Raw genomic sequence first — 18,626 nt, 5'->3', positions numbered from 1 at the left:
GGGGAAGACCCAGGGGAAATCTACAATACAAACAGTACAAACAGTTGTTCAAGAACAAGAGAAAGGGAAAAGCGTAGAGCAGCGGAAAGAAAGTGTACTTTAGGCACGACAGATAAAATAAAAACTAGAAGGCGTAAGGCGATTAACCCAGCATCAAAGCTGTGGCAGGGGGTTGGGAACCTGAGCAGGGAGACAGAGCAAAGCGTGTCAGGAAGGGACAGAAGGTATGGAGTAAAAGGTAAAGTGTTAAAAAAGGAAAAAGCAGGAACTAAGTGTCACAAAACATATTTGAAAGTTCTTTATATGAATGCACGTAGCATTCGTAACAAAATGGACGAGTTAACGGCACAAATAACTACGTATGGGTATGATCTTGTGGCCATTACAGAAACATGGCTGCAGGGTGACAACGACTGGGAATTAAATATGCCAGGGTATTTAACAATCAGGAAGGACAGGCAGGAAGGAAGGGGAGGTGGGGTGGCTATGTTAATAAAGGAAGGAATCACTGCAATACAGAGAAATGATAGTGGGACAAAGGATCAGGATAATGAAACAGTTTGGGTAGAGATAAGGAATATTAAGGGGGAAAAATACTAGTGGGCGTAGTATATAGGCCTCCTAATAGTTGCAACTCTGCTGGAAGAAGTATTAATCAGGAAATAGTCGGGGCATGTAATAAGGGAACAGCTATAATTGTGGGGGATTTTAACTATCATATTAACTGGACAAATCAAATTGGGCAGGGCAGCCTTGAGGAAGAGTTTATTGAGTGTATTAGGGATGGATTTCTTGAGCAGTATATAACTGATCCTACAAGGGGGCAAGCAACCTTGGACCTGGTCCTGTGTAATGAGCCAGGATTAATTAATAATGTCCTAGTTAAGGATCCCCTTGGAATGAGTGACCATAACATGGTTACATTCCATATCCAATTAGAGGGTGAGAAGGTTGGTTCTCAAACAAGCGTACTGAGCTTGAATAAAGGAGACTATGATGGTATGAGAGCGGAATTGATTAAAGTGGACTGGGAAAATAGATTAAAGGGTAAGACGGTACATGAGCAGTGGTGTTCATTTAAGGAGTTATTTTACAACTTTCAAAAAAAAAATATTCCACTGAGGATAAAAGGGTGTAAAAGAAATGACAGCCATCCGTGGCTAAGTAAAGAAATTAAGGATAGTATCCGACTAAAAACAAGGACATATAAGGTAGCCAAACTTAGTGGGAGGATAGAAGATTGGGAAGTCTTCAAAAGACAGCAAAAAGTAACGAAAGGATTGATTAAGAAAGGGAAGATAGAATATGAAAATAAATTAGCAAAAAATACAAAAACAGATAGCAAGAGTTTCTACAGTTATATAAAAAGAAAAAGGGTGGCTAAGGCAAACGTAGGTCCTTTAGAGGATGAGACCGGGAAATTAATGGTGGGAAACATGGAGATGGCAAAAATGCTGAACAAATATTTTGTTTCAGTCTTTACGGTAGAGGACACGAAGAATATCCCAACACTGGACAAACAGGGGGCTCGAGGGGGGAGGAGCTAAATACGATTAAAATCGCTAAGGAATTGGTACTCAGTAAATTAATGGGACTCAAGGCGGATAAATCCCCTGGACCTGATGGCTTACATCCTAGGGTCTTGAGGGAAGTGGCAGTAGGGATTATGGATGCTTTGGGAATAATTTTCCAAAATTCTCTGGACTTGGCAAAGGTCCCGGCAGATTGGAAAACTGCTAATGTAACACCCTTATTTAAAAAGGGTAGTAGGCAGAAGGCTGGAAATTATAGACCAGTTAGCCTAACATCTGTGGTGGGTAAAATTGTGGAGTCTATTATTAAGGAGACAGTAGCGGAACATTTGGATAAACATAATTTAATCGGACAAAGTCAGCATGGCTTTACAAAGGGGAAGTCATGTCTGACAAATTTGCTTGAGTTCTTTGAGGACATAACGTACAGGGTGGATAAAGGGGAACCAGTGGACATAGTGTATTTAGACTTCCAGAAGGCATTCGACAAGGTGCCACATAAAAGATTATTGCTCAAGATAAAGAATCACTGGATTGGGGGTAATATTCTGGCATGGGTGGAGGATTGGTTATCTAACAGGAAGCAGAGAGTTGGGATAAATGGTTCATTCTCGGACTGGCAACCAGTAGCCAGTGGTGTTCCGCAGGGGTCGGTGCTGGGTCCCCAACTCTTTACAATCTATGTTAACGATCTGGAGGAGGGGACCGAGTGTAACATGTCAAAGTTTGCAGATGATACAAAGATGGGAGGGAAAGTAGAGAGTGAGGAGGACATAAAAAACCTACAAGGGGATATGGACAGGCTGGGTGAGTGGGCGGAGATTTGGAAGATGCAATACAATATTGGAAAATGTGAGGTTATGCACTTTGGCAGGAAAAATCAGAGAGCAAGTTATTATCTTAATGGCAAGAAACTGGAAAGTACTGCAGTACCAAGGGATCTGGGGGTCCTAGTGCAAGAAAATCAAAAAGTTAGTATGCAGGTGCAGCAGGTGATCAAGAAGGCCAACGGAATGTTGGCTTTTATTGCTAGGGGGATAGAATATAAAAACAGGGAGGTATTGCTGCAGTTATATAAGATATTGGTGAGACCGCACCTGGAATACTGCATACAGTTTTGGTCTCCATCCTTCAGAAAAGACACACTTGCTCTCGAGGCAGTACAAAGAAGGTTCACTCGGTTAATCCCGGGGATGAGGGGGCGGACATATGAGGAGAGGTTGAGTAGATTGGGACTCTACTCATTGGAGTTCAGAAGAATGAGAGGCGATCTTATTGAAACATATAAGATTGTGAAGGGGCTTGATCGGGTGGATGCGGTAAGGATGTTCCCAAGGATGGGTGAAACTAGAACGAGGGGGCAGAATCTTAGAATAAGGGGCTGCTCTTTCAAAACTGAGATGAGGAGAAACTTCTTCACTCAGAGGGTAGTAGGTCTGTGGAATTTGCTGCCCCAAATCATTAAATAAATTTAAAACAGAAATAGACAGTTTCCTAGAAGTAAAGGGAATTAGGGGTTACGGGGAGCGGGCAGGAAATTGGACATGAATTTAGATTTGAGGTTAGGATCAGATCAGCCATGATCTTATTGAATGGCGGAGCAGGCTCGAGGGGCCGATTGGCCGACTCATGCTCCTATTTCTTATGTTCTTATGTAACACAAAGTTCACAGGAAGATGGCCCAGAAGAGATTCACTGGGATGCATCCCTGGAAATTCCCCACTCAGTCAGACTGTCCATCATTATCACTCACTGGTCCAGAGACATATGGAGTGAAATAGATGGTGTCAATGAGAAATGGTCACTGGGTGAGTCACTGTGCACGAGGAAGCCAGAGGATGTGGCAGTGGGAGAGGAGCCTGATATTCCTCAGGACAGGTTCAGGCAAAGTCAGCCCTTGACTCTAGAGCGGATTGATGATCTCATGTATCCTGCCACGAAATGAAGGATTCTAGTGGAGTATCAAACTATATGGAGGCTTTAAGTACTCCCTCATATCATGTGCAGCAGATGGCTGTGACTAGCGAGGTCTAATACCGTCCTCTGTGGCACCATCAGAGAGGGGTATTCTTCGATGCACTGCATCCTGGAGCAAGCAGCAGCTCCAAATGTGCCCTTGTAACAGGGAGGCCTCCAGACCAGTGAGTGCCTCTAAGGTGGACCCATTTATTACTGGCCTGGGGACTTAGGAAGACTGAATGGAAAGATTGATGACCAGTGTTCATATTTCCCCTGAACAGCAGTCCAGGGGGCTTGATGGATATCAGGTACAGTGTGTCAGGGTTTTAGGGATCTGTGTTTCCATTAGGTCTGCTCTTCCACAGACCAGCAGTCACCAGTATCCTGACCCCAGTTTCAGTGGGATAGTAAGAGCGTGCTCCCTGCAGCTTGCTCTCCTTCATGACAGCAGCACAGGAGAACTCACAGGACTATCCCCTCAGATACCTTCACAAGTGAGGGTTAGTCTGAGGACCTAGGCTGCTGAGGATCCAAACCCATTGATGCAGTAATTTGCAGTTCCATCCTATCAATTAGTGCCCCTGAAAGGAAGGCCACACAGTCCAAGAGGCTTACTATAAAGTGGTTACAATACTGGGCTACCAACCCAGAGGTCATGAGCTGAAATGCCACCGTGACAAGTTGTGAAACGGAATTCAATACATCTGGTAAATAGTGGGCTGGCACCAGGAAAATAACCGGGAAAACTCCGGGATTGTTGTAAGAAACCCAACTGGTTCACCAATGTCTTTCGGGGAAGGGAGTCTGCCATCTCTATCTGGGCTACATGTGACTCCAGTCCTTCACCAGGTCTATCGTATCTCCAAATAAACGGATAAAATCTTACCCGTCCAATTACAATCTATCAGCCTCCTTCCAATCATCGGTGAAGTGATGGAAGGAGTCTTCAGTAGTGCCGTCAAGAGACACCTACCCATCGACAACCTGCTCACCAATGCTCAGTTTGGGTTCTGCCTGAACTGCTCATCTCCTGACCCCATCAGTTTCGATCCAGACATGGACGCAACAGCTGAATGCCAAAGGGGAAGTGAGTGTAGCTGCCTCTGACTTTGAGACAGCATTTAACCCAGTATAGCACCAAGGAGCCCTCTTAAAACTGAGGTCAATGGGAGTCAAAGGGAATACTCTCCAGTGGCTGGAATCATACCTGACACAAAGGAAGATGATTGTGGTTGTCAGCGGTGAAACATCGCAGCCCCAACATATCACTGCAGGAGTCCCTCGACCCAACCATCTTCAACTACCTCATCAACGACCCTACTTCTGCCATAAAGTCAGGAGTGGGGCTCTTCACTGATGGTTCCAATGTGTTCAGCTCTATTCTCAATACCTCCGATTATGAAGCAGGCCATGCTAGCCTACAGCAGGACCTGGGTAACATCCAGGTTTGGGCTTATAAGTGGCACGTAACATTTGCACTGTATAAGTGTCAGGCAATGACCATCTCAAACAAGAGAAAGCTCAGCCATCTGTCCATGACCTTCAATGACACCGTCATCACCAAGTCCCCCACCATAAACCTCTTGAGGGTCACCACTGATCAGAAGCTTAACTAGACCAACCATATCAACACCATGGTTACAAGAGCAGGACAGAGGCTAGGTTCTCTGTCACACGTGGCTCACCTCCTGACCCATCAAAGCCTGTCCACCATCTGCACGGCTCATTAGGAGTGTGATGGAATACTCTCCACTCTAAAATAAAGCTTGAGGCACCTGGAGTGCAGCCCTGAATAAAATTTACAAAACTACCAAGGCAAACAGAGGTTAAAGCAAAAGGTTTGTGGTTCCCTTTAAGATCCTATTTCTGCCTGTTTCCTGGCAATGCCATTGGTTCCATACAAGCATTATTGATGAGGGCTGACTTCAGGACAGGTGATGTCATCCAGTCCTAAATCCACCATCTGCATGGCTGCACACTTTAGAAGACGGGCACTTTTCAAACTGGTCTGTACTTCAGGCGGAAATGTCATCAGAGTGCAAACAGGGTGGATCCATGGTCCATCCCAAATTCTGGTTTCCGGGAGGATCCACCCTCCTCCTCACCGGAATTTCAGGACCAGGATACATGGGCGTAATTTACAAGTTGGGGACAGGGAGAATATCGGAAAAAAGAATCACGAACAAAATATTACTGTTGAAACTTACGCTTCTTTATCAAAAATGATCTTTTGAGTTGATTTTCAGGATGCAGATAAAGGAGGAGAATATAGATGATCATTGCTGAAACCAAGAGAAATCCAATGCCCTCAATAACTCTGTACGCTGTGGGGAACTCTGGAAAAGGACAGAATAAAGAGCGGATGAAATGAAGAGAGTATTAAGCAGATTGTGTAACAGAAAACTGCAGTGGTTCAAGAAGGCAGCTCGCCACCAACTTCTCAAGGGCAATTAGGGAAGGGCAATAAATGCCGGCACTGCCAGCGACGCCCACATCCCATGAACGAATAAAAAAAATGATTAAATGCTACTTGTCAGATGAAAACTTGGTCTTCAAGATTAATTGCAAGCCTTGACTCACCTCAGAGTCAGATGTTTGTGGGTTCAAGCCCCACTCTGGGACTTGAGCACATCATCTAGGGTGACACTTCAATGCGACACTCCCTGAATACTGCACTGACTTTTGGATGAGATGTTTATCTGAGGCCCCATCTGCCTCCAATGACACTATCTGAAAAACAGGGAAGTTCTCCTGGCCAACATTTATCCCTCAGCTAGCACCATCAAATACAGATTTGATGTTTGTGAGACCTTACTGTGTACAAATTGGGTGCTGTGTCTGACTACATAACAACAGTGACTACAACACAAAAGTAACTTTGTGATTATAAAGCGCTTTGGCACATTCTGAGGACGTGAAAGGCATTCTATAAATTCAAGTTCTTTCTTTGTTAGAATGCTATTGTTATAAACATTTTATATTCAGATGAAAACATTTTCCACTGCCTGCTGTTACTATTGAGATCCATATGCCATTTCTAATAGCAATCAAAGTACAATTCCAAAATTAGTGGATAAATGCACTGTGTGGTGTGACATTAAGGTACAAACATTAGGTAGGTGTCTTATTTGACCTCTGGCCCATGCTGAGTTAAATAATATCAGGTGGGTTAATGTTGGTGGAAATCATTATAATCATTAACCTCAGCCCGGGAAAAAAGTGATCCTATCAGGTTGGTAGGTCGGTGGAGGGTGGGAGGCATTTCCTGCGAGTGAAGGTTGTGCCAGTTTAGGAGAATCACTAGATTTGGCCAGTTGCTTCACAAGGGCAGGGGCCTGTCATTCCAACAACTAAAAGACAAACTCCACCTCACCCAACACTCATAATTATTAATTCAAGGACGTGTTTATGATTTCATCAGAAATACCCATCAGAGGAAATATTTAAACACGTTTATAGCGGAACAGACTAAATAACATGGCCTAGAAATTGGAGCAGGCCTGAATTGGGGTGCGATCCAGGTGCATGCTGCATGCGCCTGAAGAGGCCAGACCACGGAGGCAAGACCATGGGACACTTCCACAGCCTCATTAATGAATTACTGGTGAACTGCAAGCGTCAGTCGTGGCCCCAGAGGCAGCTCGCTGGTCCCAGGAGGCACCGAGATCATAATGTGTGCCCGGTGGTGGTGGGGGGAGGGAGGGAGAGAACGGTGACCGGCACTGGGCCACGGATTTAATGTGTAGCCAAGAGGAGCACACCTGCCCTAGGTACACTCTCACCCCTGGGTCAGAGGGTGTGATTTCAGGTCCCACTATAGACTTGAGTTTATAATCTAGGCTGACATTCCAGTCAGTACTGAGGGAGTGTGCTGCATTATCAGAAATGCTGTCTTCCAGTTGGGCCATTAAGTGAGACTCCGTCTCTCATGTAAAAGATCCCGTGGTACTATTTGAAGAGCAAGCAATTGCCCTGGCCAACGTTCTTCCCCCAATCAACACCACCAAAAATAGATGACCTGGTCATTCACACATTTGCTGTCTGCTGTGATTTGCCTACATATCCATGGAGACTACACTTCATGTGCTTTGGGGTGTCCTTAGGACTTCATAAGGTGCTATATAAATGTATGTTATTTCTTTCTCCTTTTATAACTGCTAGGATAGCGGGAAGGTGAGTTGGAGGGACCCAACAGGACTCAGTTATTAATTCATGGTCTCTTCCAGCCTTCAGAATTTCCATATTTCTATCTGATGAATGGTACAGAGATGTGGCCGGTGTGTGACTTTAAATACAAACAAAAACAGGACACTTACCTGCATCTAACATGCAGAACAGGGCTGCAATCATCAGAGAGATAAAGGAGAGCATTTGGAAGAGCACAAAAAAAGCAGTGAGCTGCACATGTCGCTTGTGAACTAGAAATACAAAGAAATGGAAGGGAGATTCATTTAACAGAATATCAATAAGTTAAAGAGTCTGAGAATGTTGTTAAGTGCACAAAATTGTGATAAAATAGGATGCCACAGAAAATACATTTGTTACCTCTGTAAGACCCTAGGGCAAAAAAGAGTATGAAAACTGCTGTACCAAAGGATGTTGACGTGCTAACCAGAGCAATGACAGATGCCACAAGAGAGAATTGATGGAGTGTCAGCAGTCCTGAAACAGGAAACTGGTATCAATATATCTCAATACAAATCACTGAAATATATGTCACAATCCAATTTATCATGAAGCCAGCAGACACTTTCAAAAAAAGCCACACTGTATGGCTGATTAACCACACAGCACTACCTGGGATTCCTCATTCCACTTTGCTTTTTAAAATCTTTTCCTTGCCTCTTTATTTACCAATTTGTTCTCGGGATGTGGTCAGAGCTTGCAAAGCTGGGTAATGTACTCTGTCTCAGATTTTGAGCCATAGCTGCTAGGAAAATCTGAATGCTGTCCCTAATGGGTATCCTTAGTTGCCCTGAGGAGATAGTGTTTGTTGGTGGGCATCTTTCTTATGTTTCCAAGGGAAGTGGACCATTCCCTGCCTGAGTAGCCATGGGAACCAGTGCACTGAGTTCTACTTATTTCTTTCCTCTCTCCTAACTGGGCTCTACTGTGTACCGCCCACATGGCACTTGAGGCCCACTCGAGGCATGCTATGAATAAACTTATGTCCTGCACCATTACACCACAACAGTGTGCAACCTTGGCCTTAGGATTTTTACTGGTTATGTTATTGGGAGTGAAATCCTTCTTCGACAGTACCACATAACAGGCAATGGCTAATCAGTAGCCTTCCTCATTTTCTTTGGGAGTAAAATGGGCTGCCTCGGCTATTGCCCATTTTGCTCTATCGCTGAAGACCAATTTCACCCCCATAGGCTGTGGCACAGGCTGAGAGAGCAGCAATAGATCTCCTTTGCTGTTGATGTTCTGAAGGGGTAGATTGGTTGACAATCCATTATACGTTGCAGTGACTTCAAGTTAACACTCGCCTGCTTGAGAAAGTTCAGTACATACTGCAAAGTACCAATGACCCAGGGAGTATGGCTGGCCTGGTGAAGCAGTCAATGTGTTTGAAAACAATGCTCACTTCATAGTGCTCCCACATGCAGGAATCTGGGGGAGGCTCTAACAAGTCACCTCTTCTGTATATCCCTCTGTGAGGTAGTGTACGGACCCACTTAGATTTTGTTTTGTTGATAGGGCTTCTGGCAATTACCAATCCTGCATTCTAGTGATTCCAGAATTTCAAGCTCCTTTGTGAATTATGAAATAGTCGTCATAAAAGTAAACTAGATTTAGAATCATGCTTTATTTTATATAATGCATGTTAAATATTAGTAGACTCTGTATTAAAGAACTATGTGTTGTAAACTATTAGCTTGTAATCACCTCAGACAGAACAGGCACCAACACATACTAATGATTCCTTTTGAGATAAACAGACCGTGTGCCAACATAACAAGCTTAAAACTAGCATAGCTTAGAACTCTGCCTGTGTGTGGACTGAGTGGAATTGTGACGGTTGTTTGTTTCTTTAAATGCACCGGTAAAAGCAAACTCGGACATTTTGATGCCTGATGAAACCTAAAAGGCCACCTCGTTGTGGGAACAAAGACAACTTTGCAAGATTACAGCCATCAAATGGAATGTTTTATTTGATAAGAGAACAATACTCTTGGAGTTGTTGTGAGGCTCTTTGTCTGTTCATTAATTTAATTCCTCAAATGTTTTATTTGGTAACTGTCTTTCAGCCTAATGATCTGATTGACAGATGTACCCAAAGTCACATGGCTGTACCTTTATGGGCTTTAAATATAGGGATAGTTTGCAGCGTAGGTCAGAGAGCTCTCCGGAAGAAGATAGCTGATCGCTACAGTCAAGGTAGAACACCCTATGGTGCCTCCCAGACTTGGTGATTATTATGGACACAGCCTGTTAGATTATGAATTTTATTATATAACTATAATATTGTATGAATATTACAATAAGTATTCCTTTGTACAATCTCTCATAAGAATAGTTTGCTGTCATTTAGTATGTAAGTTGTATTATGTGGAATCTACATATAGGGATGAATGGCCTGCTCCTGTTCCAATGGTGGATAAATGTGATTGGGACTATTTGCTCGTGTGGAGGGTAATGGTGACACGGACTGGTTGGGCCAAATGGCCTGTGTCCCATCTTGTAACTTCTATTTATCTCGCTGTATAACTGGGAATACAAACACATACAATTACCCTTGATATTCCTCTAAGACATGTTTAGATAAAAATCTGTCTTGGGCGGTAGGGCTAAACAGGCATTACTGCATGGTGCGCCTGTTACATGTCCACTTGGTATTCAATTCTATTGCAGGCAATGGAACTGTGTATCGGGCGGGAAGTGTATCGGTCAGGGAGTGTAACGGGCGGCCGATGCCATACCAACCATGATGGATTTCTACCCCGCTGACTTCTCCATATTGCCCAATTAGCTTGTCTCACTGCCATGTTGTATATGAGATAAGACATGCCCCCGCAGTGTTGGTTCACTCCAGGAACACTGGAAGGCAGAGATATGTACTTTCCTAAATCTCTTTGCAAAAACCTTGGGAGGTGGCAGGGTGGGATCATGGCGTATGGTGGTTTCTTCAATTTGAAGAATGAAGACAACCCAACAAAATAGGCAATATTACTTTTTCATTCTCGTGATCCTCTGCCAACCACAGGGAACTGGCCAAGCAGTACGCTAGAATTTTATTTTATTCATTCTCGGGATGTGGGTGTTAGAATCTGTACATTGAAAATGGCTGTTAGGATAACTTGACATAAGGAGAAAGTATGGGTGAATGCCTTGTTACTATGGGACATCTTAGCTTGAAAGCACAACAATGAATTCTGTGAGAAAACAGGTTAGAGAGAAACTTTGAGATAAGGAACTGTAACCATCTGGAACAGATAAGGTAGTAACAGGAGAAGGTGTGACTGTCTATGGTTAATTACAATGTAGCCTAAATCAAGAATGAATAATAGATCAGATCATAACATATGATTTTAACACTATTAGAACCAACATAATTAACAGAAGGATAGCTAGTTACAGGTAAATGGAATGTGTAACTGAGACTTTGCTAGTGAAAGATGTATGATTCATGTAGGTAGCAATAAGATAAGGCAGAGGTAAGTCTTGTATTTCTTAATAAAGTATTCAAATTGCTGAAACTAGATTCTCAAACCTATTAATTAATAAGGAACGGCAGAAGCCAAAATCTAACAGTGGGTGTCAGTGACAAGGCCGGCATTTATTGCCCATCCCTGGTTCCCATGAGGAGATGGTGGTGGGCCTTTTTCTTGAAATCACTGCAGTCCGTGTGGCTTGTTATTCTTTGTAGCAGTTTGATACAACTGAGTGGCTTGCTAGGCCACTTCAGACCTTTATAAAACACTGGTTAGGCCTCAGCTGGAGTATTGTGTTCAATTCTGGGCACCACACTTTAGGAAGGATGTCAAGGTCTTAGAGAGGGAGCAGAGGAGATTTACTAGAATGGTACCAGGGACGAGGGATTTAGTTATGTGGAGAAGCTGGGATTGTTCTCCTTGAGCAGAGAAGGTTAAGAGGAGATTTGATAGAGGGGTTCAAAATCATGAATGGTTTTGATAGAGAAACTGTTTCCAGTGGCAGAAGGGTTGGTAACCAGAGGACACAGATTTAAGGTGATCGGCAAAAGAGCCAGAGGGGAGATGAGAAAACTTTTTTTACACAAGTTGTAATGATCTGGAATGCACTGCCTGAAAGGGTGGTGGAAGCAGATTCAATAGTAACTTTCAAAACGGAATTAGATAAATTCTAGAAGGAAAAAAATGTACAGGCAATGGGGAAAGAGCCTCCTCCTGTGCTATACCTACTATGATGCTATGAGGCATAACTAATGGAGAAGAATTGGAAAGAAAAAAATACAATTAAAAGTGATGAAATCATGCCCTGCAGCCATGAGTCCCTGATATTCACCTGCAGGACCATGCAGACACAACTGATGTACCTTCTCCCCCTCTTGGGTATGGAAGCTCTGGCATCTATATATTATCCAAGAACCATAGAGAGTAATAGGAGGGAACACCACAGTCCACAGGCGAACACTTACCATAATGCAGAACAGACGACATCAGGCTCCCCTAAAACGGCAAACCTTGCACAGGGGTCTGAGTCCTGAGTATCAGAGGCAAACTCATGCTTGTGGGAACTGGGCAAGGCTGTGAGGAATGCAGGATGGCTGATTCCTGCCTTCAATGCTTGGAGGAACGGTTGTGCCTTCCAGTCTCTAGCTGCTGTCCGGCGTGGACTTTTGTTCTTCCTCCTACATGGGGCCTTGATACTGGGCTGAGGACAAAGCGGAATCTACTGAAACTGATCCAGAGATGGGTGATCAGGTGAAAGAACTTTGCAAGTCCATTCTGATTACTACTGATACAGTGCTGACCACAACATGCTGGCCTGTACCAAGCCTCACCTTCAGCTGACCACAACATGCTGGCCTGCACCAAGACCACCTTCAGCTGACCACAACATGCGGGCCTGTACCAAGCCTCACCTTCAGCTGACCACAACATGCTGGCCAATACCAAGCCTCACCTTCAGCTGACCACAACATGCTGGTCTATACCAAGCCTCACCTTCAGCTGACCACAACATGCTGGCCTGTACCAAGACCACCTTCAGCTGACCACAACATGCTGGCCTGTACCAAGACCACCTTCAGCTGACCACAACATGCTGGCCTGTACCAAGCCTCACCTTCAGCTGACCACAACATGCTGGCCTGTACCAAGCCTCACCTTCAGCTGACCACAACATGCGGGCCTGTACCAAGCCTCACCTTCAGCTGACCACAACATGCTGGCCTGTACCAAGCCTCACCTTCAGCTGACCACAACAGGCTGGTCAATACCAAGCCTCACCTTCAGCTGACCACAACATGCTGGTCTATACCAAGCCTCACCTACAGCTGACCACAACAGGCTGGTCAAAACCAAGCCTCACCTTCAGCTGACCACAACATGCTGGTCTATACCAAGCCTCACCTTCAGCTGACCACAACATGCTGGTCTATACCAAGCCTCACCTTCAGCTGACCACAACATGCTGGCCTGTACCAAGCCTCACCTTCAGCTGACCACAACATGCTGGCCTGTACCAAGCCTCACCTTCAGCTGACCACAACAGGCTGGTCTATACCAAGCCTCACCTTCAGCTGACCACAACATGCTGGCCTGTACCAAGCCTCACCTTCAGCTGACCACAACATGCTGGCCTGTACCAAGCCTGACCTTCAGCTGACCACAACATGCTGGTCTATACCAAGCCTCACCTTCAGCTGACCACAACATGCTGGCCTGGACCAAGCCTCACCTTCAGCTGACCACAACATGCTGGCCTGTACCAAGCCTCACCTTCAGCTGACCACAACATGCTGGCCTCGACCAAGCCTCACCTTCAGCTGGCAATAACAGGCTGCAAGCTTACTTCAAGGCAGATGCTGCAAAGCTTGACAAGTAGCAGACCAGTGTTAGGAGGCATAGGGTATTGGTTTGGTTACAAGGGAATATTCTTCAGTGTGCTGGACTGGGTACAAGGAAATATTCAACAGTGTGCTGGCCCGAGTACAAGGGAATATTCTACACTGCTGGTCTGGTTAAAAGGGAATATTCTACAGTGAGTTGGTCCGTGTACAAGGGAATATTCTTCAGTGTGTTGGTCTGTGTACAAGGGAATATTCTTCAGTGTGTTGGTCTGGGTAAAGGGAATATTCTATAGTGTATTGGTCTGGGTACAAGGGAATATTCTATAGTGTGTTGGTCTGAGTACAAGGGAATATTGTACAGTGTGTTGGTCTGGGTACAAGGGAATATTCTACTGTGTTGGTCTGGGTACAAGGGAATATTCTACTGTGTTGGTCTGGGTACAAGGGAATATTCTATAGTGTGTTGGTCAGGGCACAAGGGAATATTCTACTGTGTTGGTCTGGGTACAAGGGAATATTGTACAGTGTGTTGGTCTGAGTACAAGGGAATATTGTACAGTGTGTTGGTCTGGGTACAAGGGAATATTCTACTGTGTTGGTCTGGGTACAAGGGAATATTCTATAGTGTGTTGGTCAGGGCACAAGGGAATATTCTACTGTGTTGGTCTGGGTACAAGGGAATATTGTACAGTGTGTTGGTCTGGGTACAAGGGAATATTCTACTGTGTTGGTCTGGGTACAAGGGAATATTCTACTGTGTTGGTCTGGGTACAAGGGAATATTCTATAGTGTGTTGGTCAGGGCACAAGGGAATATTCTACAGTGTGTTGGTCTGAGTACAAGGGAATATTGTACAGTGTGTTGGTCTGAGTACAAGGGAATATTGTACAGTGTGCTGGTCTGGGTACAAGGGAATATTGTACAGTGTGTTGGTCTGGGGACAAGGGAATATTCTACAGTGTGTTGGTCTGGGTACAAGGGAATATTCTACAGTGTGTTGGTCTGAGTACAAGGGAATATTGTACAGTGTGTTGGTCTGGGTACAAGGGAATATTCTACAGTGTGTTGGTCTGGGTACAAGGGAATATTCTACAGTGTGTTGGTCTGGGTACAAGGGAATATTCTACAGTGTGTTGGTCTGAGTACAAGGGAATATTGTACAGTGTGTTGGTCTGAGTACAAGGGAATATTCTACAGTGTGTTGGCCTGGGTACAAGGGAATATTCTACAGTGTGTTGGTCTGAGTACAAGGGAATATTCTACAGTGTGTTGGTCTGAGTACAAGGGAATATTCTACAGTGCTGGTCTGGGTACAAGGGAATATTCTACTGTGCTGGTCTGGATACAAGGGAATATTCTCTTGTGTGTGGTCTCGGTACAAGGGAATATTCTACAGTGTGCTGGTCTGGGTACAAGGGAATATTCTATAGTGAGTTGGTCTGAGTACAAGGGAATATTCTACAGTGCGTTGGTCTGGGTACAAGGGAATATTGTACAGTGTGTTGGTCTGGGTACAAGGGAATATTCTACAGTGTGTTGGTCTGGGTACAAGGGAATATTCTATAGTGAGTTGGTCTGGGTACAAGGGAATATTGTACAGTGTGTTGGTCTGGGTACAAGGGAATATTGTACAGTGTGTTGGTCTGGGTACAAGGGAATATTCTACAGTGCGTTGGTCTGGGTTCAAGGGAATATTGTACAGTGTGTTGGTCTGGGTACAAGGGAATATTGTACAGTGTGTTGGTCTGGGTACAAGGGAATATTGTACAGTGTGTTGGTCTGGGTACAAGGGAATATTCTATCGTGAGTTGGTCTGGGTACAAGGGAATATTCTATAGTGAGTTGGTCTGGGTACAAGGGAATATTGTACAGTGTGTTGGTCTGGGTACAAGGGAATATTCTATAGTGAGTTGGTCTGGGTACAAGGGAATATTGTACAGTGTGCTGGTCTGGGTACAAGGGAATATTCTACAGTGTGTTGGTCTGGGTACAAGGGAATATTCTATAGTGAGTTGGTCTGGGTACAAGGGAATATTGTACAGTGTGTTGGTCTGGGTACAAGGGAATATTGTACAGTGTGTTGGTCTGGGTACAAGGGAATATTGTACAGTGTGTTGGTCTGAGTACAAGGGAATATTGTACAGTGTGTTGGTCTGGGTACAAGGGAATATTCTACTGTGTTGGTCTGGGTACAAGGGAATATTCTATAGTGTGTTGGTCAGGGCACAAGGGAATATTCTACTGTGTTGGTCTGGGTACAAGGGAATATTGTACAGTGTGTTGGTCTGGGTACAAGGGAATATTCTACAGTGTGTTGGTCTGGGTACAAGGGAATATTCTACAGTGTGTTGGTCTGAGTACAAGGGAATATTCTGCAGTGCTGGTCTGGGTACAAGGGAATATTCTACAGTGTGTTGGTCTGGGTACAAGGGAATATTGTACAGTGTGTTGGTCTGAGTACAAGGGAATATTGTACAGTGTGTTGGTCTGGGTACAAGGGAATATTCTACAGTGTGTTGGTCTGAGTACAAGGGAATATTCTACAGTGCTGGTCTGGGTACAAGGGAATATTGTACAGTGTGTTGGTCTGGGTACAAGGGAATATTGTACAGTGTGTTGGTCTGGGTACAAGGGAATATTGTACAGTGTGCTGGTCTGGGTACAAGGGAATATTCTACAGTGTGTTGGTCTGGGTACAAGGGAATATTGTACAGTGCTGGTCTGGGTACAAGGGAATATTCTACTGTGTTGGTCTGGGTACAAGGGAATATTCTATAGTGAGTTGGTCTGGGTACAAGGGAATATTCTACAGTGTGTTGGTCTGAGTACAAGGGAATATTGTACAGTGAGTTGGTCTGGGTACAAGGGAATATTCTACTGTGTTGGTCTGGGTACAAGGGAATATTGTACAGTGTGTTGGTCTGAGTACAAGGGAATATTGTACAGTGTGTTGGTCTGGGTACAAGGGAATATTCTACTGTGTTGGTCTGGGTACAAGGGAATATTCTATAGTGTGTTGGTCAGGGCACAAGGGAATATTCTACTGTGTTGGTCTGGGTACAAGGGAATATTCTATAGTGTGTTGGTCAGGGCACAAGGGAATATTCTACTGTGTTGGTCTGGGTACAAGGGAATATTGTACAGTGTGTTGGTCTGGGTACAAGGGAATATTCTACTGTGTTGGTCTGGGTACAAGGGAATATTCTACTGTGTTGGTCTGGGTACAAGGGAATATTCTATAGTGTGTTGGTCAGGGCACAAGGGAATATTCTACAGTGTGTTGGTCTGAGTACAAGGGAATATTGTACAGTGTGTTGGTCTGAGTACAAGGGAATATTGTACAGTGTGCTGGTCTGGGTACAAGGGAATATTGTACAGTGTGTTGGTCTGGGTACAAGGGAATATTCTACAGTGTGTTGGTCTGGGTACAAGGGAATATTCTACAGTGTGTTGGTCTGAGTACAAGGGAATATTGTACAGTGTGTTGGTCTGGGTACAAGGGAATATTCTACAGTGTGTTGGTCTGGGTACAAGGGAATATTCTACAGTGTGTTGGTCTGGGTACAAGGGAATATTCTACAGTGTGTTGGTCTGAGTACAAGGGAATATTGTACAGTGTGTTGGTCTGAGTAGAAGGGAATATTCTACAGTGTGTTGGCCTGGGTACAAGGGAATATTCTACAGTGTGTTGGTCTGGGTACAAGGGAATATTCTATAGTGAGTTGGTCTGGGTACAAGGGAATATTGTACAGTGTGTTGGTCTGGGTACAAGGGAATATTGTACAGTGTGTTGGTCTGGGTTCAAGGGAATATTGTACAGTGTGTTGGTCTGGGTACAAGGGAATATTGTACAGTGTGTTGGTCTGGGTACAAGGGAATATTGTACAGTGTGTTGGTCTGGGTACAAGGGAATATTCTATCGTGAGTTGGTCTGGGTACAAGGGAATATTCTATAGTGAGTTGGTCTGGGTACAAGGGAATATTGTACAGTGTGTTGGTCTGGGTACAAGGGAATATTCTATAGTGAGTTGGTCTGGGTACAAGGGAATATTGTACAGTGTGCTGGTCTGGGTACAAGGGAATATTGTACAGTGTGTTGGTCTGGGTACAAGGGAATATTCTACAGTGCGTTGGTCTGGGTTCAAGGGAATATTGTACAGTGTGTTGGTCTGGGTACAAGGGAATATTGTACAGTGTGTTGGTCTGGCTACAAGGGAATATTGTACAGTGTGTTGGTCTGGGTACAAGGGAATATTCTATCGTGAGTTGGTCTGGGTACAAGGGAATATTCTATAGTGAGTTGGTCTGGGTACAAGGGAATATTGTACAGTGTGTTGGTCTGGGTACAAGGGAATATTCTATAGTGAGTTGGTCTGGGTACAATGGAATATTGTACAGTGTGCTGGTCTGGGTACAAGGGAATATTCTACAGTGTGTTGGTCTGGGTACAAGGGAATATTCTATAGTGAGTTGGTCTGGGTACAAGGGAATATTGTACAGTGTGTTGGTCTGGGTACAAGGGAATATTGTACAGTGTGTTGGTCTGGGTACAAGGGAATATTGTACAGTGTGTTGGTCTGAGTACAAGGGAATATTGTACAGTGTGTTGGTCTGGGTACAAGGGAATATTCTACTGTGTTGGTCTGGGTACAAGGGAATATTCTATAGTGTGTTGGTCAGGGCACAAGGGAATATTCTACTGTGTTGGTCTGGGTACAAGGGAATATTGTACAGTGTGTTGGTCTGGGTACAAGGGAATATTCTACAGTGTGTTGGTCTGGGTACAAGGGAATATTCTACAGTGTGTTGGTCTGAGTACAAGGGAATATTCTGCAGTGCTGGTCTGGGTACAAGGGAATATTCTACAGTGTGTTGGTCTGGGTACAAGGGAATATTGTACAGTGTGTTGGTCTGAGTACAAGGGAATATTGTACAGTGTGTTGGTCTGGGTACAAGGGAATATTCTACAGTGTGTTGGTCTGAGTACAAGGGAATATTCTACAGTGCTGGTCTGGGTACAAGGGAATATTGTACAGTGTGTTGGTCTGGGTACAAGGGAATATTGTACAGTGTGCTGGTCTGGGTACAAGGGAATATTCTACAGTGTGTTGGTCTGGGTACAAGGGAATATTGTA

At 44.3% G+C, this 18,626-nt stretch overlaps 1 protein-coding gene across 1 annotated transcript in view; it reads right to left on the bottom strand.

The window, feature by feature from the left end:
* Positions 1 to 5,681: 5,681 nt before the first annotated feature.
* Positions 5,682 to 18,626, bottom strand: part of LOC137304959 (uncharacterized) — a 44,765-nt gene continuing 31,820 nt past the window's right edge. The window contains exons 3-5 of the mRNA XM_067973736.1: positions 8,037 to 8,153; positions 7,808 to 7,909; positions 5,682 to 5,827 (exon numbers count right to left, since the gene is read on the bottom strand). Coding sequence (XP_067829837.1) covers positions 5,682 to 5,827; positions 7,808 to 7,909; positions 8,037 to 8,153 — 365 coding nt within the window. The remainder of the gene's footprint in view (positions 5,828 to 7,807; positions 7,910 to 8,036; positions 8,154 to 18,626) is intronic.

The sequence above is a fragment of the Heptranchias perlo genome, chromosome 39, assembly GCF_035084215.1.
Source record: "Heptranchias perlo isolate sHepPer1 chromosome 39, sHepPer1.hap1, whole genome shotgun sequence".
Taxonomy (NCBI): Eukaryota; Metazoa; Chordata; class Chondrichthyes; order Hexanchiformes; family Hexanchidae; genus Heptranchias; species Heptranchias perlo.
Note: the sequence above shows the minus strand (reverse complement) of the source record. Positions and strands in the feature narration are given on the sequence as shown.